Source organism: Leptinotarsa decemlineata, unplaced genomic scaffold (genome assembly GCF_025532065.1).
Source record: "Leptinotarsa decemlineata unplaced genomic scaffold, Ldec_3_MD MMD2_tig00026282_RagTag_RagTag, whole genome shotgun sequence".
Lineage (NCBI taxonomy): Eukaryota > Metazoa > Arthropoda > Insecta > Coleoptera > Chrysomelidae > Leptinotarsa > Leptinotarsa decemlineata.
Genome location: NW_027412668.1, coordinates 5,355,615 through 5,380,652, shown reverse-complemented (window position 1 = coordinate 5,380,652; position 25,038 = coordinate 5,355,615). Strand labels below are relative to the sequence as shown.

Here is a 25,038-nt window from a genome sequence, read left to right as displayed (position 1 = left end):
GAACTTCTAACGGTAAACCTTGGTTCAACAAAAATTGCGAGCAAGCTGTCGCCTCCAAAAATCTCGCCTACCGGCAATGGTGCAAAAATCCTATTGCCGAAAACTGAGCTAGGCTTGTTAATGCTCGCAACAGCTGCAAACTTAGAATAAATGAAAACAAAGATTCACAATCAGAGAATTAAGGATAAACTGTTCAACTCAGTACACCTCGAACTTCACTGTTCAAGAACTCTTTCATTTGGAGAACTCCGTTTATGTGGAATAAACTCCCCGAGAACGTTTTTCCAAATGGATTTGTTTCCGAGACAAATATATTGAAGAAATATTACGAGCAAGGCAAGGGTTGCTTTATTTCTTCATATTTTTGAGATGCAGGGTTGGTATTTGCAAGAAATGAGAACACTTCATACTGAAGAGTGGTATATTCTCAACTCCCTAAATATTTTACAGCATTCAACAATTCATTCGAATTCGGGCATTGCATTTCAGCATTCAGTTTCTCTTCAACACGACATATCGCATATTGAAGATCACTCATATCGCGGACTACCGCAGATGGTTCGGGGTCCTCTGGCTCCCTGGCCGGGCTGTCTTCTCGAGGAGTCCAAATGGAGCCTCCCAGATTGGACTGCACCGCTCCTAAGATATCGGTCTCCAATTTATCGCCAATCATGATCACCTGTCGGGGAGCAACCCAAAGTCTTCGACAGGCATCTAGGAAAATGTTCGGATCCGGTTTTTCCCAAGGATAGTCTCCGGATACGATGATGAGGTCGAAGAGGAGAGCGAGGTTGAGCTTATTCACCTTTTCCCATTGTGCTCGAGAAGTTCCGTTGGTGATCAGCGCCAAGTTGTAAACCTTTCGGAGATCCACGAGCATATCTCTGACATCTGGATCCACGACCAAAATTTTGTATCGCAGTTCGATCCATTCCTTATACACCGCCTCTGAAACAATTTCAAATAATTTGTATATTTGTTGGGATAAAACATAGGGAAGGAGTTGACATTGCGCGGACTCGAAATATCTTGCTGCTGTTCCCGGTGGGTTCGACCTCCCGAAGTAGACTCTGCCTGTTGGTATTGCTTATATATCTAGATGGAAGGCTTGGGAAGCCGATACAGTTATTCTCGAAACTGCCCTAGAAGGATCGAGAATACAAATGACGAGCGCGACCTTGGCCAAGTCACAGTCAATCAGTGAAGGCCAGCGGCGGTCAGCGTTATTGGTCAGGGATAATTTGCAACACTGCATTTATGAAGAAATAAGGCAGAACACTGGGACTGATCATACAAGAAGACTATCTCATTGTTTGAGGGTGTGCTTTCCACGTGTTGATTATTTTTAAATGATTTCAACACGTGTCACTGGAGGTGTGTCACTAGAAAACGAATTAATTGATAAATCAGCCTATCCAAAAGTTTACCCCATCTGTGCGCAGGTTAATCCAAAAGTCACGGTTGGAAATTTACCTTTTGCTCACAAAAAACAATTTAAAAGAAGAATGTTTGATGTTTTGAATAAAAACATGACGGAATCAGAAATATTTGGCACTCTCCTTGAATTTATTTAAACAATGCTGATTTTTTCAAGTTTAAATCATTTCAAGTATTTGAGAACACTCTTTAAAAATACACAGCACCGGATAGTTAAAAAAGTGTCAGTGGTTAGTTTCATGATTCCTCTTCATTTTGCAGACCTCCTCTCAAGGCCACAACCAAATGCAGAACCGTGCCGCCTTTTAGCTTGTAGCTGTTCACTGTCTTGTCGTCTTTCAACTGCTTTCCCTGATATATGAGTCTCTGCTGTTCGGGTGGGATGCCTTCTTTTTCCTCCAATTTTTCCTTGATTATCAAAATTCTGTCAGACGGTTCTACATCAATCATACGTTCATCTCCGGTTAACGTCACCACCTTCACTAACATTGAATGGGAAGGAAAACTGGAATTTCGAATTTTGTCTGAACTGAAGTGATACTATGAAAATGTCATAATGATGGCGATGAACTGTGTGACGGGAAAATGTCAAAATTGGCATTGTGGAATTTGAAAGGTGTGACGGTATGATCGGTTCTTTTCTCCGATATTCAGTATTTCTGTGTTCAGCTATACAGTATTGTCTAAGCTCTGAGTATCTACACTGGCTTATGTAATTTGAGGTTTCACTTTAAAGGAAAACCAAGTCTTCAATCTAATAATAATTATGGTAGCGAAAAAGTTATGTATTTGGATTTTACTGCCAAACATTTGTTTTTCGACATTTCTGGGGCTCAGACAATTTTACTGTGTTGTAATCGATACACAGTGAAAATTGATTACTTGTATAAAAATTATGAGATTTCTCATTTTTGTCGGGATGAAAAAATTAATAACAGATTTCCACCGCACTTTTGTCATCAAATTGATTATTAAGTGGATTTGAAGAAATTGCAAGGATATCATTATAAAATTGTGCTAATCAAACAAAGTAGATTTTGACAGCGATGACGTTTGGAGCAAGTGACGTCGTGCATTTTGTTTGGTGATAATTGTCACGTGACTTGAGAGTGAAATTAAATGAGTATTGATTCCCTTAAAAACAAAAGATTTATGAACTCAATTCTATTTTCTTTTCAATATGTATAGTAAATTTCACTATTCTTGATCTACTATTTGTAAGAGATGATTATACGTATTGATAAGTGAAGCATCAAGTCAGCAATTATCTCTAAACTACTAGTGGAATGATGGAAATTCTAATTTTTGTTCCGGGATTCGATAAATTTATTTATACAAGCAGGAGAATCCTGGGCAACCGATTTCGTGTCGCAAATTTTGTGTCGTGACTTGGGTCTGCACCCGTACCAAATCTAACTGACCCAGGAATTTGGGAAGATACCAATCCACGTGAGATCCAAGAGCGTCCAATGCATCCCAAAAAGTCACTGTTTGGTATGGATCTTGGGCTGGCGACGTCATCGGTCCAAATTTCTTGCGAACGACGTTGGCCAAGCCATCACTGTCAACGGCGAGCACTATATGTCGATGATTACTAACTTTTTTGGCCTGAATTAGATGATCTGGACACCAATAACATGTGGTTTATCGACACATGCCTCACAGTTCATGCCACATTGTATATCCTGCACGAGAGATTTGAGGGCATGGTCATCTCACGTGGAGGTGATGTGAATTGGCCACCGATATCGTCCGATTTGACTCCATTAAACTTTTTCTTTTTTTTTGTCGCAGGTGTATGCGAAAAAGCTACTACCCATAACGTCAAAAACTGACAGAATTCGAACTCGAGTAATAAAAAATAAGTAGAGTTGCCCTCCGTATATAAACACAACAGATTTGTAGACAACCAGGATTTCCATCTCTCTCACAGTAAAATGTGGACAAGGGGACTGAGGGATTTGTTTACATAATCCTCTGGACTGGACCAGGGGCGTGCGGAAAATATGTTACGAAAATTCTAATAACTATCAACTATTAATTCGATCGAAAATTCTGGGTTACGCCCATGCTCCATTTGTTGTTTATCTGTGAAATGTTACATCAACATGTAAGGATTGCGAAAATCCACAAACAACGCAGATTTTCACCATCTTCAAAATTACTTTTTGCACTACAAATTAATTATATCAGTCAATAAGCACTCAATCAGCAAAATAACTTCCAAAAACGACGAAATACCGGTATTATTTATTTCTGTTAGTTGGATGACTGTCGTAACAAAGTAATTTGGCTTCAGAAACAAGGACAGAAAGACATCTTATTTATATCATTACTCTGAGAATTGTAAACAATCGTAACTGTCAATTGTTGAAAATAGGTTTCCGTGCTCCGATTGGTCTGTGAGGAAAATTTGCAACAGATGGAACATGAACATCTCTTTCTTGCGTTTGCTGAGCGGTATTTATAAATGAATTATTTTTTTGTCAAATTTATTTTAAACTAGATTGTTTTTAATATACATACGCTGCTGTCTGTCGCTGTAGGAATGTCATATTTCATTGAATTTTAGGTTTTTTATACTTCCACCAAATATCGGGCAATTCTAGCCCAAATTGTCCAATGTGTCGTTCAGTTACGCGAGATTTGAAAGATTTGATGGCATATGCAGATATTTTTATTTATGTCCCATAGAATAATACGGAGTAACAATTATATGTAATATATCTATTTATCCAAATAATCAGTATATGGACCCGTGTTTCGCTTGAAAAGGTAGTACCAGATATATAAAATCATTATGTAGACCCAAGTTGCATCCATCTTCGATTCAACGCGGTGTCATTTTCTCTCAACCACTACGTAGAGCTTTAACTAAATCCAAAGAGCAGCCGTTTTTCAATCTGTAGTAGCTCAGAGTTTTGTTGTTATTTTTCAGAAACTTTCCTCGGTACGACAATCTCTGTTGACTGGCTGGGTAGTTTTCGAATTCTGTTTCAACTTTTTTCTTCAAGTCCGATAGTGTATCAGTTTCTTCCACTTGTATGACTTTTTCTTCTCCATCTAGAGGTTTCACTTTGAGCCTCATTTAGGATGAATAATGGAAATACTGGAATTTTGGATGAGAAATGATGATTTAGGTATACCTACTGTCAATTTGACAAATTGGTTCGAGAAATTTGACGTGACATTCTAGTATGGTGGCTCGTAAAATCAATAAAAAATCAACCAACAATCTGGAAAGTTCATTTACTTAAAATAGCATTGGTAACCGTCCATTTGTGTCAGTAGGTAAAGTGCATTTAATGGGGTCGTTTGGTACTATGTCAACAACACCTCCAGATGTGGAGTTCCATTTTTAAGATTCTGATCGTATCGTCTCTTATATAAACATGCAGTTGTCTTCTTTTTGAAGAAGGTAATAAGTACTTCCGTAAACCAACTGTCAAGGTAATATTATTGGCTGTAGAGAAGACTCGCAATCATACCACCAGCAGAGATTATCAGAGCATGCAAGGCAATTCACGAACTCAGTCCGGCCATACACGGACCACATATAGTTGAGGCAACCACAACAATGTGGCCACGTAGACTGCACTTCGCGGTTGACCTAACCACATTTTTGTGGTCGACTTGCGGTCATATAAACCACACTTGCAGTTGAGGCAACTGACATCAAAAATTGAATGCTGTGAGACCAATATGAGAAAAAGTACACAACGGTGTACGCTATTGGGTACGACAACAAGTTTGTGGTTAGTGTACGGCGGATACCGCGATGACATCTCGGCTGAGATCAGCAGCAAGTTGACTGCAGACGCCCGTTTTGACTTTTGTGAACGCCCGTGGGCCCGTGTACGTGTAGTACAGTATTTCTTATGGGCGGCTTGAGTTCGCTGGAACGCGACTGCAATTGTGTGGTCGATCCGACCGCAAAATGTGGCTCGTGTACGGGCGCTGTTAGATACGTCTAAGAGACGTAAATACAAGTTTAAAGCTAAGATCAAGTTGGCCAGAATGTCATCGTGATTTCATCCAGGTTTGGAGACCAGCTCCCCTACCCTTTTGGCTGATTGTTGGTCTTGAGAGGAACCAATGGGTTCATGACTGAATTGGTGACGGCATGAAGTCCTTAGACATCAGTGCCGCCCTTCACGGGAATAGATCAAGTTGGCGACACAAAACGCGTATTTTATCCAATGTGAACAAGAATCATAGATTCCCTGGTTTTTCGCTTTTGTTTGGTCAAAAAACTCTCGATGCGAGAAATGACATCAACCCTACTTTGTGAACATATTAATAGATGGTGCAAGAATCGAAGTCTGTCGTGCGTATTTTGCTCAGATAATTAATTTATTGACCATTATGTTAAAATCCCAAATATAACCAACATTAAAGTAACAACTTGACATTGTCACTGGAGTTGTAACTCCTATGAATAGAATTCTGAAATTGAATGGATCTTTTCGATATTTTGTCATCAAGAGTACCGTGTATTATCAGTTTTTGACAAAATATTTTACATGGTGAATGTGTCCAAAATGTGTCCATTTTGAGTGTGAACTAAAACATCAAACAGTGGCCACAAAACGTTAATGATGAGGGTAGCAAAAAAACACCGAGCCAAACAACCCGAGCATAAAATGAAATCAGAACTTATTATTAATGCTAAGAAAATTTAAGAATGATTATCTGTATAAACCCATGTCATAGTATGAATCAAACACATATCTCTCTTCAAAATAGCTAATAGACCAAACACCTTTCTTAAAATCTCATAATATACATCAAGAAGTAAATACAAACACTAGTCACTTAAATATTACAGAAAATCACAAATTAAAATTGTTGGTCCCTAATCAAAATAATTACAAGTACAAGTTGATGAATTTCCAGCACCCTTCATCCTCTCCAGACATTCCCTGATCAATTCAGGATCTGTATATTCATCCTCATATAAAAACTGAAGCCCGCTCTCTCCTTGAGAAGTCTCCGCCTCTGCTTTCTTATTTGATTCCACTTTCAACTTGGTAGTTTTCTGCAGCAAATCAAAATATGGGCCGTGATCTAGAATACTCTCCACTTTCGTCAATTCCTCCTCTTGAAATTGATGTTCGTCATCCTCCACGGAGGAACGGCTTGAACTTGAGGCCTCCCCATCTAAACTTGATGCACCTAAAGTTTGCACATCACTGGGATACAGGGTGCTTCCTAAGCCGACTCTTCTAACAGCTTCATCCATTTTTTTCAAATATTCGTCTAACTCATTCTGCTCTATGTTGTTCTGGAAAGAATATGGTGGGGCAATAGGAGGTTGAACTGGGGGCCTGAACTTGTACGGACCCTCGCCTGGCAAATTCAGAGGATACGTTGTATCAGAGTCATAAGCGCTGACATCTCCACAAACAACAAATGGTATAATGACCCTATTGATTCCTGTGAGGGAGTTGAAATCCTTGTTAGAAACATCCAAATAGGGAGTCATGAGTTTGGGATCGAATCCATCAGGTGGGGAGTAGTTCTGACACACAACGAAAGCCTCGATACTTGAATTTCTCGAACTGCTTGGCTTAGCGACATGTACTTCTTTGAACAATGCTAATAGCTGATTGGTGAGTAAATCATTGTCTTTGCCTCGAAATATTTTGGCAACGAATGTACCGCCGGTTTCAAAACATTACAACAGATATGCAACGCTCCTAGAAGTAGCTGGGCTTGAATATAAATATCCATGCTGTGCAAACCAGTGACATCGGGGGCCCCGTCGCACACAACTAAATCAGCCTTGTCACCTTCGAAATGACTTATTATCTCTTGGGCTGTTGAATATTTGGTAATATCACCCTGGATTTGAATAACACCTGGCAGTGGAGACATGGGCTGTAAATCTACTGCCACCAACTTCACATTCTCATTTTTATGCGTTTCACACTCCTCTGATTTTTCATTTTTCTGCTGAGACAGCTCCATTTCATTATAGAACAGGCAGCATGTTTCTCTTATAACGGTGGTTTCTCCTAGATATAGCTTTCTTGATAGTACTTGACTCCATGAACCGGGTGCTGCACACAGATCCACAGCTTTGGTAACTCCTTCGAAAATATTGAATTTTTCATCGATTTGTAAAAGTTTAAAGGCACTCCTGGCTCGCCACCCTTGTTCCTTTGCTTTTCTGTAATATATATCACGTTTGTCCCTCGATACCCTACCCATTTTGGAAAATTCAACTCGATTCCTTAACCACTTTAAACAAAAAACAGGTCAGAGTCAGAAATCGAAATCAAGAAGAAATTTGGGTCTTTTTCTTTTGGTGAATAAAATAAACCAAAGTTACTAATGTCTAGAAACAAACATGGAATTATACGTTTTGTGTGTGAACTTATTGACAGTTCTGTCACAGAACACCCTGTTCTGTAACCCGATTTCTTTCTCAAGGTTTTTTAATACTAGGATAATTAAATTTCATGAGTGAAATTTCAATTTTGTTACAGGTAGGTAGTCTGTGTTTGCCACAGTAATAAAATTGTATTATTATAATGCCTATATATATTAATATAATCATGCCCTATATCCAAAACAGATATTAAAATTTTGACATACAGAATATTCCTCACAAAAAAATATTATCCATGCTTTTAACATATTCTCAAAAACACATGTTTTCCAATGGAAACTTGAAAAATCAACTAAGCTCGCCAGCACAACAGATCTTTTATAGTACTTTTTTTCTGAATTGGTAGCTCTGTTTATTTGTCTTCAGTTTCAATGGTCATGTTGATTGTTCATTTCGTTGACTCAACTGAATTACTGAATTCATGTCTAGCAATATTGATTTCTAATGTGGAACATATGGTTTGATTTTCGCAAACGTAAAACACAATGAACCACAAAGATTTGTAAAAGACGACATAACTTTATTTTTGTTTTACCGTTTGATTCACTTCTAATGTTTCCAATGGACGTCGTATCTATATGATGAATTTATTTATTCAATTGTATTTCGTGCTACGAATAACGCGTTAAAAGGTATTAACAGTTTGTGTTAAAAAAAAATCTGTTTTTCCGTTAATCAGTTGCCGCCCCCATACGAACGACAACTCTCAGAAGTTGAGAAACTGGTGCGAGTTAAGGACTAACGAGGTCTTACCTTTTAACGTGTGATTCCTAACACGATTCAAATAAATGAACAATGTGAAAGCTTTTTCTCCAGTTTTTTTGGCCGTGGTCTGCATGTTTTTATGTCTGACGTTTAGTCACTACTGCGGTGAACATTATCAAAGGCGATGTGGTAACGGTCGCAGTGACCGATTTGGTGCTCAAGTTGTTATTCCCGTTGTCCCGAACGCATCAACTACGATGCTGGTATCTGGTAATATTATTATTATTATTAGTGGGATGGCTTGGTTTCTCTCAATTGTTTGTCTACCTTCAAGGACAAGTAGCAAGATTTTATAGCTTTCACACAGTTATCTCCGGCCGTAATATTGTTTGAAATAAACAATATCAGCGCTCTAATCGTCGTAAGAAACAAAACAAATAACTACGAACTTACCTGATAGATGTTTAAAATTTTCGCCAAGAGCTTCTGCCCATAAGGATTGTCTCCATGTATCCAGATCCATTGAAAGATTTTCAGGACATTCTCTGAACTTATGTAGATAACCAAAACATACAATTTTTCCCTCTTCCTCTGGGATCCGATATTTATGAAAAAGAATATTGGCGAGCTAAAAAAAAATACAGTATATAATAAAATTACGGTAATAAGAAACTTGAATATTGAAAATTGGTTATAGCTTTTTCATATGCCACCTGAAGAAGACGACCTACAATGCCTAAGGTATCGAAAACATTTGTATAACGTGTCAGGTTCTGAACGATAAAATTGTTTATCACTTGTAGTGAATTGGGAACTTATTGTAGACTATCCACATTTCAAACTAGCGCTCCCATACACTGTCAATAATAAAGTATATTGTTTAGAATGTGATAATATATACAACCATTTTCATTGCAAAATATCATAGGGCGAAACTGTAGTTGAAACATATTTAAATGAGATTATTCATACATTTTCCAAGAGAGAGCTATAAAAAATATGAAGGTCTAACGTAAAATAATGGACAACAATATTTCTCCATGCAAGAACATCGGTACGTGAGCTTTGTCTATCGAGGGTTACAATTCATTGGACCAATTAGAAACTTATATTTATCTAAAAGTAAGCTAAGAACAGTTTTCCATTGGTCAAAAAAATATAGCGCGTGATAAAAAGAGAACTCTGTGAAATCTCCTTGAAGATGATTATATTTGACAAAACCGTTCTCGAGATAAGTTGATACAATCGCATCCAAAAACTACAATTTGGTACTTTCGTTATCATTGAGATTTTGTCTTGGCTAATGAACTCCAATGGACGATGGCAGTACGATGTCAGTATTCAATGTGAGTATCAACAGAATTTGGTAGTTTGCAGTCGCTGACAACCAGTCGGCCGGATCAAATAGAAGTCGGGATGTACACCAAAATTGAATAAAATTAAGCAGCCGACTGGTTTGTCAGCGATTGCTTCTCAGTTCTGAGGGTAATGTAATTACATTAAATACTGCCATTGCTCTCTGGTGGTCAGGGTGAGTACTAAAAATTTTAGGTGACACAAAATGCCACTTCTGAGCAGTGCTGCCGTTAAGGTACTATTGTACCGCATTCGGTACTATTCCATGATTTTGATACGAAGATACTACCAGGATCAATATGTAGACTATTCGGTACTATTTACTATAATCCCAATTTTTTACATTTTCACGTTGACTCCCATCGAGTACAGTAAAAAATAACAACAATATGTGTGGCAACAATGCAATTCCGTGTTTCAAGTTCCAGATCAGCAAATACCGTACTTGTGTCAAAATTGCGAGCTATCATCATAACTCTGCATTATTTTATCCTGTGTTCTGTATTGTGCCTGTGAACTGTGGTTCTGTCATCTGTCAGTCAGTCAGCAGAACAGCATTTTCAACTTCTAACCTCACACCTCACCTTGAGAAATTGGTTTTATTGTTTTGTCAAAATAAATAGGAATATGGACAGGTAAAAATAAATTCCCGAATCTAGCTATTTGAAAACGTCTTTAGTATTGTTCATTCTATTGTGACAGAAACCTAATTAAAACAAAACACATTTGCAATCGTGAAAGAGCAATTTAAAGAAGGAAAAAGACACCTTTTCATCAAATGTTCTGATTATGATCTTTCTCTTAAGGAACATTTCTTAGTTTCCAGCAAATTTTTTACTCCATATATTTTTCGAATTTAAATGGATAACATTATTACACGTTTGGCATTACTGGCATTTGGTCTGAAATGACTTATGCGCAGGTGCCATGCCCAGTCTTGCGCAGTACATTTTGGGTACTATTTTTTTGTAAATTTCGGTACTTTTTGAATTGACCATGCGGCAGCACTGCTTCTGAGCTTCTATGGGCTTTGTATTCTTTGGATAGGATATACCAATAAGACCAAAGGTCTCGTATCTTCAACTTTTGTAAATTTCGCGGTTTATGATTTACCACAATTTTCAGGTATGATATATCAACGGTTCCAATTATATTATAATTTAATCAGACTTATTCTTCAGTGTTTCGAAAGACTGAAAATTATTATTAGAATCAAATACGTAGAATCTTTGTACTATATACAATGGTAGAATGTTCGGATACTGCAAAAAACAATATTTCCACATACAAATTGTCATCATCAGGAGACAACATTTTCACTCTTTCCTAATGACATAGTCAATTATTAGTAATGTAATGATCATGAAATAGAAATGTGTCAGTTTTTGAAAAAAATAAAACCATATCTGGTGGCGGAAAATGCATTGAGAGTATTGATTTCACCTGTTGCATGAGGGAAAAGTAATTTCGTTACCTTAGTTCTATGCCAAAGAAGTTTAATCTCTATCCACTGATGAGATAGTACTAGTCAAGTAGATAATTTTGTATCCCTCCTCCTACATAAATCGTTAAAACCAGCATTGAATGATATATTATTGTCCAATATGAACAACACATTTTTTAAATCATGCTCTTGCTTCACTACAAAGTAACAAGTATAGAATTTACTGTTTTGCTAAAATAAGTGTATTGTTCATATGCAGTCCTAATTTCATATGCAGCTAATTCCAGTAATAATAATACAACTTCATATCAATACCTGCAAGGATTTAAAAAAATTCAGATGCAAAAAAAATCAATAAGAACCTGGCAGAAATTTACTTACAAAGAAATAAATTCCCAACAGTTGTTTACTTAGTTTCAAGTTATCTTCTAAAAATAACATCAATGTGTGGGTGTTCACAAGATTTATTTTTGGAGATTATTGAGAAACTACCAGACAGCTTGATATTTGATACATGATCCAAATTAAACAAGAGAAAGTAACAAATACCTTTATTTAAAACTATCTCCTAACCAATATAAGCTTGTATAAAAATCAGTATGAAACCTTCAATCCATATTGAAACAAATGCCTTTACAAGTCTTTCAAATCTCGGTGCATGAAAAAACATGAAAAAAAAATGGCTGTACATTTTTCCTTAAAAGAAGGTTACAGTCGAGCATGAATTGGATAATTGTTGAAAACCTAATCACCAAACAATTTTTTGCCCAATTCCATCAGTCTGTGATTTCTACACACCCTCAAAGCTTCTGCCTTCTTCAAAACATCTATCACACTCTCGTTTGCGTCGACTAAGTGGCATAAGAAATCTTCAAAAGCTGATTTTATATTTGGCGGCAAAGTACCAATCTTGACTTTTTTCAGCAGCTGGACAATACCCTCAGCCCATCCACTTTCAATGGCAAATTCAGAAATCCAAGGTATCTGCGAGATGACGGAAGCCAACGTTTGCATTCCAAGGAACCAGAGCTCCATGATTTCCATCCAGTGCTCCTTGTATGACATCGCCACAACCAAAGCAGTGGGATCGTTTGACTCGTCGATGATGTAGGCATCCCACAAGAAACGTATCGTTGCTTGGATGTAGCGGCAAATGGAGAAGTCATTCTTCTTCACTTTCTTTGACAACTGTTTCAAGAGGAGTAAACCAAGAATGGCTAAGTTTCCGTGTAGCACTAGATTTTCGGGTATGTCTTTCAGTTCGGGTAAGTTCTCGAAAATAAACTTGAGTAAATTGTTGAACACCTCTGATTCCTCGACGTACTTGGGTTCTAACACTGTGAGATTCATCAATACATTGCAAGTACTAATCATTGCTGTTCTGGAGTCTTTCATCTCCTCTAGTTTTTCAGGAGTGAGCTCTGGCTTGGGCTGATTGAGCACCTTCAGGCGTTCAGACCTAGGGACAGGAGGTCTCTTATAGTGCACTACTGTCCAGTGAAACTCGAGCACATCCAACAGAACCTGATCTTCATGGCTTTTCAACATGATTGCCCTAGCTTCATCCTCGACAGCTAAATGGCACATCGCTGGTAACATTACTCGGAGAACGTTGATGTTGCTGAGTGGGTCTTCTTCTTGCGGGGTCCCTGCTTTTTCTGCAATCCTCCTTGCTCGGTCAGCATAAAATGTTTCGTTTGCAAGCTCCAACATGAAAGGCAGAAGCTGGTACACCTGAGTGCGCATAGCTGTGGTTTCTTGAGCAAGCCATGCCACCAGCACCCTTATACTCGCACAAATAAATAATTTATCCTCACCAGAAGGTTTGTTCTTTTCTTTAAAACCTTCAATAGCAAGTTTACAATAGCAGTAAAAGCTCCTTTGAGGCCTGTGTACAGAGTTTGCTTTTCTTTCTGATCCAAGTCAATTTGATCAGTTGCAATGAAGGCTACAGACAGTTCCAGAATCAAATAGCACGCACTGATTAGACTCTGTTGGGGAGCTAGTGCTTTCAGGCCTTTTCCATCCAGCTGCATGCGAATCTCAATAGCAGCTAGTTGAATAAGCACCAGAAATATCTGCTTCCCTTTTTCTTCATCGGAAAATATCCAATCAATGCCCAGCAGATCCAACATGCTAGACGTGAGGATAAGAGCAGGGTTCCGTTGAGCAGCTCCAATTTTACTCTGCAATATATCGCAGAGGCCTTTGTACACACTCTGGGGCCACGTTTCACTAGCCGCAGATTCTGCCAAGTCTTTTCTTGATGGGCAGTTATACACCAGGGCATTGAGAACCTCGCAAATTTCAAACTTACGTTTGTCCTGATCAGTTTCAAAGTCCACAGCTATTTTGTTCATTAGAGCATGATATGCTTTGGGATCCTTGTTCTTCCAGGAGGCGCCTTGCTTGGCCACTAGGACAGCCATGATATTCAGCGCTTCGTCCGATTGGAAGCTTCCCTGGGAGTATATTTCACTTAGTTTGTCAATAGCATTGGAGTTGATTAGGGCTTGCTGTCCTGGCGGATAAGCAGCTATGCCTCTGAGACAGTTGTAGGCCTCTCCGATTGCCATGAGGCTGTCGTCGTTTTCTGAATCATCAGCTGATTTTACGATGTCAAGGAATACAGGTACAAACTCTAGCATCTCTTTCTTGGTGGCCAATTCTTCCTCGTTGCAGAAAACTGTGATGATGGACAGTGCCACCGATTTATAGATCGAAGGGGGGCAGTCGACAGGAACGTCGGTGGTTTGCAGAAGCCTTCGTAGAAAATCGAAGCCGATAGCTTCGAATATGGCCTTTTTTGCATTAGGAGTGGCATGCTTTCCTTTAACTAATTTTGTTACCATAAACAAAGCAGCGAACTTTTCCGTGTCGCTGGAAGAATTCTTCAAAATGTTACAGCACTTTTTCACTGCGTCAGAAACTTCCCCCATGGTGAAAGAACCGGCAATACGACCCTGGCCACTGATTCTGTTTTTCTTGTGAGTTCGTGTATGATCATTGAGAGACTGAGGCGCGCCGCGTGCATTCGTCTCGAAAGATATTTTTGGTATCGGGCGCTGCGAGTTTCTAAATACGGTAATTTCTCAGACTCGGTATCGACTTACTTATTTTTAGATTTTTCTCAGTCATTGAAACTGATGTTTTACTCCTTTGCGCTGTAAATATACAACATCGCAATATAATTCTCTGACAAATGTCATGTCAAATGACATGACGTATGACAGATGATCGCTTGAGAAGATAACTGGAAATCTAAATTATGTGCGCGATTGCCAGATGCTTTTCAATTTTTAAACATGTTAATGATTTAAATCGCAATTCGTAAGTGACGATTTATTTAGTACAGTATCATATAAATCATGGAAATTGAAATACTCATTCCTAGAAACAAGGAAACTAGAGAAACTCCAACACAAAGGATATTATCTGATGTAACCCAAATACAGGCAAATTTAAAAAGATATCCGGATACAACCTGTTTGAAATCAAGACGACGTACATCCAGATACAAAGGATTGGAAAAGTTATTCAGTAAAAGTAGGCACTCTTTGACAGAGCTCATTAAATTCTAATGGAAAAAGATTTTCGTCACTCTGACTTATACTCTAAAAAGTATAATTATGTATGTGTGATCCGTTCGTCTAAACGTTATACTGTTATCTTATATCTATAAGGCATACACAGTTACGGTACTTGTAAATTTTGAACTAGTAAAATGTTCTTATCTTTTTTATGTGAGAAAGTATGAAATATTGACAATAGTATGCAGTTTCCAAAATATAACTTTTTTGTCTTTAAGTTTTCCAATATTTAAAAAATGTATAACATCAATGTATTCAGTCATGTATTTCTATCTTGTTATCATCATTATAAAAGAATCATAAAAAATAACACGCGTAACCAAGAATTGACAGAAATATTATTTACGTCATCAGCCGCTACACTCTGTTCACTACAAAAGCGTCATAATGCCAGTGTAGAAAAAATAAAGCAAAATTACCCAACTTAAGCTGACCTTGTTCACATATTTCAATATTGTGAATTCAAAGTAGGAATTTCTGCGTTAAATTTTGGAAATATCAATGAAGGAATTAGTATGGTCCTTCTACGTTCTCGTACAGTTCAACGGATGAGTTGTGTGCATTGACACTTTTGAATCTGCCACCTGACAGATCAGAAAAGTGGCAAATTGACGGATTCTAAGTGTCAATTGACAGATTTGAAGTGTCAATTGACGGATTTGAAAAGTGTCAATTGACGATTTGAAAAGTCTCAATTCACAATTTATATTTCTACTACGCCCTAAATGCTTGAAATATGTCAATTGACAGATGTTCATGCTTTTTTGCACTGGCATCATTACGCCGTCTTTAGTCACTCCTCTCTACCGCTAATGTCAAGGGATATTCACGTGAACACGGCAACATCGCTTTTCCGTCAGGTGCGCACGTGTATATAGGAATTAGAAATTAAGAATCAACATCAACAGCTGATCGCCAGATGCGCGTGATGTTGAATGTTCATTCGTAATCCACAATTCCACTATGTTCAAAATGACGTGAGAGATCGTTTTCAAATGTCTCAAAACTTCGGTCTGTTATATAACAATAAAAGAAAAAGCCTACCTCGTGCATGGTTTGACAGTCCGCTTTCCTAGTGGGGATGATCGTGTTATCCATGTCGAAAAATATAGCGTTCGGGCGCATTTTTGTGCGTTTATTACTTTCGAAACTAACTGAACACGTGCACTGAATCAGATTGGTATGTGAGTTCACAGTCCACAGTCCAAGTTACTAATATTGGATTGAAACAATAAGTTTTAGTGTTCATCCCTTCCCTTGGTGAATTCAGTTAAGATGATGGTCAATATTTGACCGAGTCATCGCCTAATCTGTGGCCTAATTACTACCTACTACAGAATTTTTCCGCTACCTGGCTTATATCTTATATTGTTGTTTATTAAGGTTCGTTCAAGGACTAATGTGTTATTGTGTTATCTCTAGGCTCCCCAAATAATGAAAACAAAAGTATATGTATGTAACCACTTTTGGTAGTCCACAATTGAAAAACACTAAAAGCAAACATTTAGGATATTTCGCTACAGTAAGGATGAAAATAAAATGATTCCAATATGTACATTTGAAGTAGTCCAGGTAAAATAAATAAATTATACTTAGCCCAAACCAAATGAACATGAAATGTAGAAATTGCATTTGAAATTCCCAGTTTCGAAGGAATTGTGGAAAGAGTCGTGCCCGTTTTGACAGCTGCAGAAAGATCAGCTTTCATCACTACATATTATGTAGTGTCGACTAGCAAATTATAACACACTCATTGATCTGAATTGGTCAATAACTCAAAATATAATCAAACAAATTATTAAATTATCATCGTATTGTTAACTGATTATAATTATTACTCAAATACTAATATTGTAAAAATCATAGTGTTAAGTTCACTTTTACTTTTATTTTCACTTTTATTTTTACTTTTATCGTTATTTTTCATGTTTATGGCTTGTAAATTAATAAAAATATTTGTAATATTATACATATTTGTATATTTATCCATGTAATTAGACCAGTAGGTCTGTTTGGATACAAATAAATGAATACATAAGTAAATAATAAATTAAAAGCCCTTGTATGTCTGTCTGAACTAAGGGAACGGAGTGAATCAAGAAGAAAGATTATGTGTATACATTATTGATATCTTTTGTGAATTGGTTGATTTATTGTATATGTAATCTGTGATATTATATTATTACAAAGCCTCGCAATTGAAATAAAAATGTTTTTCTTGTTCCGCTTCACCTCTACAAAAGTTTGAAAAGAATTTTTTAATGCAATTTTAAGGATGTGCTCCGATTCATCTCGGTTGAAATTCTCAAGCGCAAAAAAAATGACAAAACAGATAATGTATTATATACCTAAATAGTGAGGCCGTGTCCTACATAGGTTGTTACATTTTATTTGGTATATCGGGAAAAATACGAAATTTTGATCCATTTCACACCGTTTGACGGTGTATGAAAACAAAAATTTCTCTGTTATGATAGAATTTAGTGAAGTAGATTCTTTTTATTTTCTCTATTTCCGTGCTTCACAAGGAAATGAGTACAATTTCATGCACCAACCGGTACGTCAAATCCCATGTATTTCTTAAAGGATTTATTTCACGCACGCTTTCTATAAGATCCTGTGGAATTTTATATAATTTAGAAGTAGGTAAGTAGTTTGCTGTGCTCCGATTTTTTATTTTGAACATGACAGTCATATGTTAATATATTGGTCAGTAAATTCTGATTCAGAAATTGAAATGAGTAATACCTATATAGAAATAGAATCCGCAGCCAACCATTTAGGTGAGTTTTAATTGCCTATATAGTAAATCTTTTGGTTCATTCCTCTATCAACCATCTATCAACAACTAAATATAGGAATGTAGGCTTTAACGGCTGGCGTCAGTGTTCTGATTGACTTCCGGGTTTTGCCGTAGTCTTCATTGGTTATAATCTCCAAACGTTTCGACTGCAACTGTGGTAGTCATCATCAGTGGCGTGTTCGAAGTAGGTACTCTTCTCCTGTTTACTGAGTTTCAGTTGACCAAAGAAGACCACGGCAAAACCCGGAAACCAATCAAAATTTGGAGATTTGTCTTTCTTCTATAGATAGGTACTTTCACGGGAAGTGTTCAGGTGACTTGGCACAATTGATTCCACTAAGAGCGATACATATCAGAAATACGCGACGGACTGCGGTTTCCACACAGGCACTGCTCTTAGAGTGCCTTGATGATTTTCCTGCAGTGCTTGTGCACTGAATGATATAAAAAACAAAATTGCAGATGGATATGATGAAAGCCCTAGAAATATTAGTAGTAATTATCAATTATTCTTTTGAAACTGCCTTGTTTCTCTCTTCCCTGAAAACTTCTATATATGGTTATTCTTCTTCATAAAGGAGGAGATTTGGACAACCGTTCCAATCTACATCATATTCCTCCAATTCCTGTCATTGCAAAGATGATGGAAAAATTGGTCAAGAAACCAATGATACGTTCTTGAATTGACACAGTATTATAATTAGTCAAAAATTTGGGTTTCATTCCAAAAAAAGATAACACATGATACAATTTTTCATTTTTGTACGAACTTTATTTGAGAATAAATGCTGGCGAAGTGACTGCAGCAATTTTTTTCAAGTGTTTACGACACTAGGTCCGATAAGAGCTATCGCAAATCTTTATTTTTTTGAAGCATATTGCCAGATGGTATCTCTTTTTGTCGATAAATTAAACTTTTTATCTAAATTATTTATGAAATATGAATTTAAGAGGCCATCAACGATGTGATTTTTCAGTACAGTTTACGGTGGAAATGGAATAGGTCCGCCGAAAAAGAAAAGCAGATTTTGAAATCGAGAGGGTAAGGAAGATACTTATTCCTAAATACTTTGTTAAATACGAATATTTTTAAGTTATTTTATTCTCTTGAATCAATTCAATTTTATTGTCAAATATACACTGGTAATTTACATTTTCATAAAATTAGTAGTTAGGAGGCCTACGAACCAGAGAAATTATAGGTACTCATTCATATCACTTGTAAATATTACAAAGTAATCCGATTTGTCTGGGTATTCAAAGGCCTTAGAAGTTATTTGTATGGCTTATTTTGAAGAATTTTTATCACTGTCTGTGTATCTTTGGTATATCCATATTTTTCCCCTCCATTCTCTGGTATCGTTTTCAAATATGGATCATCAAATATATGGTTGCTGTGAGTTACATCGAAATTTCGTAATATTCGTAATTTTCTGAATGAAATAATATACCATAAAAAATATTCGGAGTCTAATTTTTTTAATTTATGGGGACAATATATTATCTGATTATATTGAATTCCCTGTATGCCACTTCCAATTTCCAACAGTCGGTATCCAGTAATTCAATTAATCGAATACAAAGAATCAATGTCAGAAATTTTGTATTCACAGGGCATGAAAACATTTCTTTCTCCAAAGAATCATCTTATACTTATGGAAGATTCTAAAAATATTTTTTTAATTATAGCTCCTATACATTGTGACAAAATTCGTGAAGGAGAATTGAGTGTTGCCGTAATAATAACAATCTTTTGCATTTTGTTTGAAAGAGTTAATAGTGTAGGTATCCGAAGTATCATTCTGAGAAGTGATTTAAAAATATATCTTTCTTATGTTGTAAAATTCTTTTTTCTTAAAATCAGGTTATAACTATCTGTTTTAAAATGTTACCCATATATTTAGAAGCGTTTATTTTAAGTTCAGAATATTCTAGATGCTGAAGAAAAAGTATCTTCAAGGCTCTCCTGAAGAATGAGCGTGATAAATGTGTTTGAAAATAAGATTCATTATCATCGATATTATATTCAGTTTATTTATCACATAATATTTCACGAAACGATTACTTCAGAAGAATTTATGAATTGATCATTGTTACTGATTAAAATAAACATGAAATCGCTAGTCAAAAATTTGTTTTCAAACGAAACTTTTTAGGTTTGTATTTTTATGTTCTTCCCCGTGGATTTACCAATAATTGACTACACTAAACAATGAGCCACAATAAACCCTTGCGTGTTGCGGTTGAGGGTCGAATAGACCCACTCAGTTTGGACCTAACCTAACTCTAACACTGAACAATAGTCAAACTTAACTTTATTCCACTTCAAATACAACGAATTACTTTAACTAAAACTTCAACTATTATTCAAATGTCTAGCGCCTTACTAGATAGCTTCGTGTACCGCACTGTCACTTCCACTTGACTGACTCGATAGGCGCGTGGTAGCGTTTATATATGGCAATCGAAAGCGGTGGAAAATTCATCGGAATTCCATGGAAGCCGGTGACATTATTCTCGCCACATCTAGAACGGCAGCGAACATCGAACATTCGCGAAGCGTCGGTCGGACTGGGCGCGCTCACAATTGTTTTATGGCTACCAGTGGCGGACGGCGTTATTTTCTTTAGGGCATGATTCACAACAATATTATCGTTCACGAGTTTAGTACTTGTTATTATATCTGCCTAGGTAAATCTACTTGTGGATTGTGCCATTACAAACCTCACGAGTTTTTAGATATATATTCTGAATTTTAAACGTCTGATTGCATTTCAGTAAGTCTGACTAATCGTACTACTTGACGTCTTTTTCATTTCGATTTTGAAACAAGATGGAGTCTGTACAATTATTAAATCACAATTGATTTTCCAATTGAGCCTTGGAATACTTCGCGCCCTATTATTTTGGAACAAATTAAAATTATTTCAATTCTAGGTACGAAATGAAGTTGTTATCAATCGCCCTGGCTTTGGCGGGTCTGACACTCGTCAATTGCGCCGGTGTATATAAGCAGAGATTCCTCGAGCAATACAATAAGATTCACAATGAAAATAATGGGTATTTCTCAAAAGAAGGCGTGCCGTATCATGCCGTCGAAACCCTAATAATCGAAGCGTGCGACCATGGTCACCAAACTACGTCCGAAGCGTACAGCTACTACATTTGGCTGGAAGCTATGAACGGCGCCATCAGCGGAAACTTCTCGTCGTTCAACGCTGCCTGGAAGAACATGGAATTATATTATTCCGTCCCACACAAGTCAACCGAACACGGACTTGTACAACCCCAAGAATCCAGCAACGTACGCGCCTGCCATGGACACCCCAGAACAATGGCCAACATCTCTAGAACCCGGAGTTCCCGTAGGCGAGGACCCTCTTTTCCAAGAGCTCCAAACCACCTACGACACCTACGATGTATACGCGCTGCATTGGCTCCTCGACGTAGACAACACATACGGCTTCGGTGATAGCCAAGGTACTTGCTCGGGTGGCCCCAGTGTGAAGAAGCCATCTTTTATCAACAACTACGGAAGAGGGCCGTCAGAAAATGTCTGGATGGCCATCCCCTCGGGAATCTGCGAGGCATTCAAGTACGGTTCCAAGACAGGGTTCTCTGGCATCTATTCCAAAGGTAATCCGGTTCCGAATTGGAAGTTTTCCGTCGCTCCCGACGCGGATGCCCGAGCCATCCTGGGAGCCTTCTGGGCCTCTAGGTGGGCTACCGAAAAGGGGGAGCTGTCCCAGATAACAGACACTTTGGCGAAAGCTAGTAAGTTGGGAGACTATCTACGGTATGCCATGTTCGAAAAGTACTTCAAGCGGGTGGGGAACTGCATCGACCCTTACAAATGCCCGGGGGGCACGACCGAGAGAGCGCGCACTACTTGCTCTCCTGGCACGTCGGATGGGGTGGCTCCGTCTCTCGAAACGGCGGGTATGCTTGGCGAGTTGCAGATGCTACCGTGCATTTTGGATATCAGAATCCTTTAGGTGAGTATTTTTTGTCATTAAGCAAAAAACCAATAATGAAGTTTTCTTGACCTTTTTTTGTTGACAATTTTTGTTGAATAATTTTTTTAAAATGCAGTCTGTTTTGTTTTTTTTTCACATATAAATTTAATTTCTTATCAATCATCTATACGCAATAAACGAGGGCCTCATTCAGATTTTCAGATAGTGGACTAGTCCATCACAAACATACCAGGGGTCAAATTCTCGAGTCATGGGAAACTTTTTTCTACAGAAAGTAACGTAATTTTTGACTATCGGCAATGTTCAACATACTTGTATGCCCTAAAATGTTAATTTGTTTGAGGAGGAGACGTGGCTCCCCGGCTCGAGGTGCTCTCGTCTCCCAAGACGTGGCGGCTCCTGCTCTTCGTCTGAAAGCTCCATTGGATTCGTTGCATTTTGGCGGTAAGAGCCTTCCTCTCTCTCGGAAGCGAGATACGTGAAAATCCCCGTGTGAAAGGACTCTAACAGGTTATATATCCCGATTCGCCAATTGAACGCGGCTTAAAAACAGTAACAAAACGGTGTAGCATGTCGAAGATGTAGTGCACGAGGAGCGAAATTCATATTCATCGAAATTTTCAACTACGTTTTAGTGATTCAGTTTTACTTTTGAGTTTCATATTACAATGATTAGCATTATTTTTGAGTCAAACTTTTTTATTGTTTTAATCAATACTTTTGCGGGGTCCTGTGCCATCACCTCAAACCGCCATTGATTTCTGTACCGAAGTCCTTTTTTTGTTTTTAGATAACTACAACTTATTCCTCAATTATATGGTTGTGTTAAGAAAGTCATTGTTGATTAATTGATTTATTATTTTAGCCGCATACGCTTTGTCCCAAGAACCCACTTTGATGCCAAAGAGCCCGACCGCGGCCCAAGATTGGGCCGCCTCATTGGAAAGGCAACTGGAATTCTACGAATACGTTCAGTCGGCAGAAGGAGCCTTTGGAGGAGGAGTCGTCAATTCTTGGAAAGATCGATACGACACCCCGCCAGACGACATAGCATCGAGCACTTTCCACGGAATGTTCTACGACTGGCAACCAGGTGGTCACAATCCGCCATCCACCAGGTGGTTCGGCATGCAACCTTGGTCTACGGATCGGTTAGCGCAATATTACTACGTAACAGGTGACAAAAAGGCCAAGGCGATTTTGGACAAGTGGGTGTCATGGGTCATTTCGGAAATCACCTTTGAGGGCGACAATTACAAGCTCCCTAACTCGCTGGAGTGGAGTGGAGTCCCTCCGAATGTCCACGTGAAAGTCGCTGACTACGGCAGCGGTATTGGACCGGCAGCTGCTACGGCTAGAACACTGTCTTACTACGCGGCCAAGTCCGGAAACAAAGCAGCTAAACAAGTTGCTAAGAAGCTTTTGGACGGAATGTGGAAGTTGTATCGAACCAACCTAGGTGTATCGTCCGAAGAGCAGCCTGACTATGATCATTTCCAAGATAAAGTTTACGTACCTCCGGGATGGAGCGGCGTTTATCCCAACGGAGACGTCTTGAACTCCTCGTCGACTTTCCTCAGCATCCGGTCGTTTTATAAGAAAGATCCACAATGGCACAAGAGAAGCACGTTTGAACGGGCCCTGCTCCGACGTTTACTTACCATCGTGTTCTGGGATCAGTCGGAGGTTGCTCTAGCGATGGGGGCCTACGGACTTTTATTTAATGAATAAAAATAGCCATGAAATGTTTGTATTTGTGAAATAAATTCAACGGAGTGTGCTATGGCGCTTTATTCATCAGTCAATGAATCAACTGGTTTCAATTTTTCTTTGAAAAGTAACTGGTATTTACTGTTTGTCCAAGAAGAGTCAGCATGGAAAAATCGGAGTAAATATTCGTTTTGAGGGCAACCGGCGATTTTGAAAAAATTTTTGGTGTACTTACGTATTTTTATATGTAGATTACGAATCCGAAAGAATAAAGCGGCGCGCTCTCCCATATTTAAGAAGTTACGGCCATTCAAAGTTCAGTAAAAGGGCAACTTATCAGCCACCTTTTTCACAAGATTAACTATTTAAAACAACACAAGCATTTACACTAGATCACCTTTACACCATATTCCTCCTTTATACATTTTTATTTTCAACAATCAACATTTTTTCAATAGAAATGTTAAAAAATGTACGGAGCTGCTTTTTGGTTATATATCTCTGTATTTTACGTTTCTAAGGTTAATGACATAGTTGCTACGAATGATGCTGCCTTATTGTTGCTGCAAACACTCCTACTTGAACTAAATAAAGAATAACATTTTCTCTTACTTTCACTAAATTATTAATTTCGTTCAAATTCATTTTGTGTTTTTATAATCACTGGTGTCAAACTAAAAATCCAAATCTACGAATTTGAAATAGAAGCGGCGGAATACCAACCGCTTTTTTCTGAAATGTCAGTCACTAGTAACTAACCTAGAAATAGAAGAATGCCACCAGAAGAAGCATTCGTTTTTAAATTAGGTTTTTTATAAGAAAAATGTTGATTGTTGAATTGAAAAGTGTCAATTGAGGAGGAATAAGGTGTAAAGGTGGCCTAGTGAATGAATGCTTGTGTTTTTTAAATACGTAAGTACACTAAAAAGAATGTTTTTCAAAATCGCCGGGTGTCTTCAAAACGGATATTTACCAATATTTGTTTTCCCTGTTACAAAATTATTACTAATTTCAAATACATTGAAATGGTCTTCACCAATGAAAAAAAGTGGTCTCATTGATAACTATTTGGAATCATATCGTGCTGCTTCGAACCATGTATTTTATTCATTATCATTATGTGGCACTTTTATAAAAACCTTCTTTTGAATAAACCCTGCGGGGCTTTTGCAATATTAGCAATACGACACCATACTATATTAAAAAACCATGTTTTCTCTAATGAAATTATTCACATAAAAAGCAAAATACACAACTTCAATTTTATTCTATATCTGATGATTCAAAATCTAAATGGAATGAATTTCAAATTGGGTCCAGTGTTGCCAAGCTGATAGAGAATATAACCCACAAATTCGCGCCGTGTTGCCACTTAGATTTTGGTGCTTTCCCCAGGTCTGAATATATTCGAAAGTAATACACACAGGTTTATTGGATTTCCAAAATGCGTTTCACAGTCAATCTCATTTTTTTTTCTGAAATCTACATGATATAGGTATAGAAGTTACGAGTTATTGGAAAAATATGTAATATTATGGATATATTGGGGACAATAAAAGTTCCTGTATTGTATTTTTTGGGCTGTGTTTTGGAATCTGCTTTGTTTTTGATATACCTATATA

General features: G+C 37.6%; 4 protein-coding genes across 5 annotated transcripts; 1 reads left to right on the top strand and 3 right to left on the bottom strand.

Moving 5' to 3' along the window:
- Positions 1-407: 407 nt before the first annotated feature.
- Positions 408-16,589, bottom strand: LOC111511063 (N-acylneuraminate-9-phosphatase). Of its 2 annotated transcripts, none has more exons than XM_023167068.2 (3): positions 15,971-16,589; positions 8,990-9,164; positions 408-948 (listed from the first exon to the last, which is right to left on the bottom strand). In XM_023167068.2, exons 1-3 carry the CDS (start codon positions 16,049-16,051, stop codon positions 428-430), a joined length of 777 nt encoding a protein of 258 aa, XP_023022836.2. In that variant the 5' UTR covers positions 16,052-16,589; the 3' UTR covers positions 408-427. The 2 variants fall into 2 exon arrangements, with proteins under 2 accessions (XP_023022836.2, XP_074035794.1); XM_074179693.1 differs by lacking the exon at positions 15,971-16,589 and adding an exon at positions 11,367-11,388.
- On the bottom strand, positions 6,170-7,797 carry LOC111511062 (tRNA (cytidine(32)/guanosine(34)-2'-O)-methyltransferase). The gene is given in 2 exon segments (XM_023167067.2): positions 6,170-7,104; positions 7,107-7,797. Coding segments are annotated over 2 exon segments (1,356 nt in total). The 5' UTR covers positions 7,651-7,797; the 3' UTR covers positions 6,170-6,292.
- On the bottom strand, positions 11,874-14,544 carry Neurochondrin (neurochondrin). Its single transcript, XM_023167065.2, is given in 2 exon segments — positions 11,874-13,177; positions 13,180-14,544. Coding segments are annotated over 2 exon segments (2,193 nt in total). The 5' UTR covers positions 14,276-14,544; the 3' UTR covers positions 11,874-12,080.
- A 2,025-nt stretch (positions 16,590-18,614) lies between the features above and the next one.
- On the top strand, positions 18,615-23,486 carry LOC111511067 (exoglucanase B). Its single transcript, XM_023167072.2, is given in 5 exon segments — positions 18,615-18,771; positions 20,667-20,966; positions 20,968-21,593; positions 21,596-21,724; positions 22,572-23,486. Coding segments are annotated over 4 exon segments (1,914 nt in total). The 5' UTR covers positions 18,615-18,771; positions 20,667-20,673; the 3' UTR covers positions 23,438-23,486.
- Positions 23,487-25,038: the final 1,552 nt, after the last annotated feature.

What these genes read in the sequence shown, in the direction of transcription:
- LOC111511063 (XM_023167068.2), bottom strand. Translation starts at nt 16,051, where the DNA reads ATGCGCCCGAACGCTATATTTTTCGACATGGATAACACGATCATCCCC. An exon ending in ACTGTCAAACCATGCACGAG is followed by an intron (nt 9,165 to 15,970) that starts GTAGGCTTTTTC and finishes ATTTTTTTTTAG; the next exon opens with CTCGCCAATATTCTTTTTCA. An exon ending in AAATTTTAAACATCTATCAG is followed by an intron (nt 949 to 8,989) that starts GTAAGTTCGTAG and finishes AAATTGTTTCAG; the next exon opens with AGGCGGTGTATAAGGAATGG.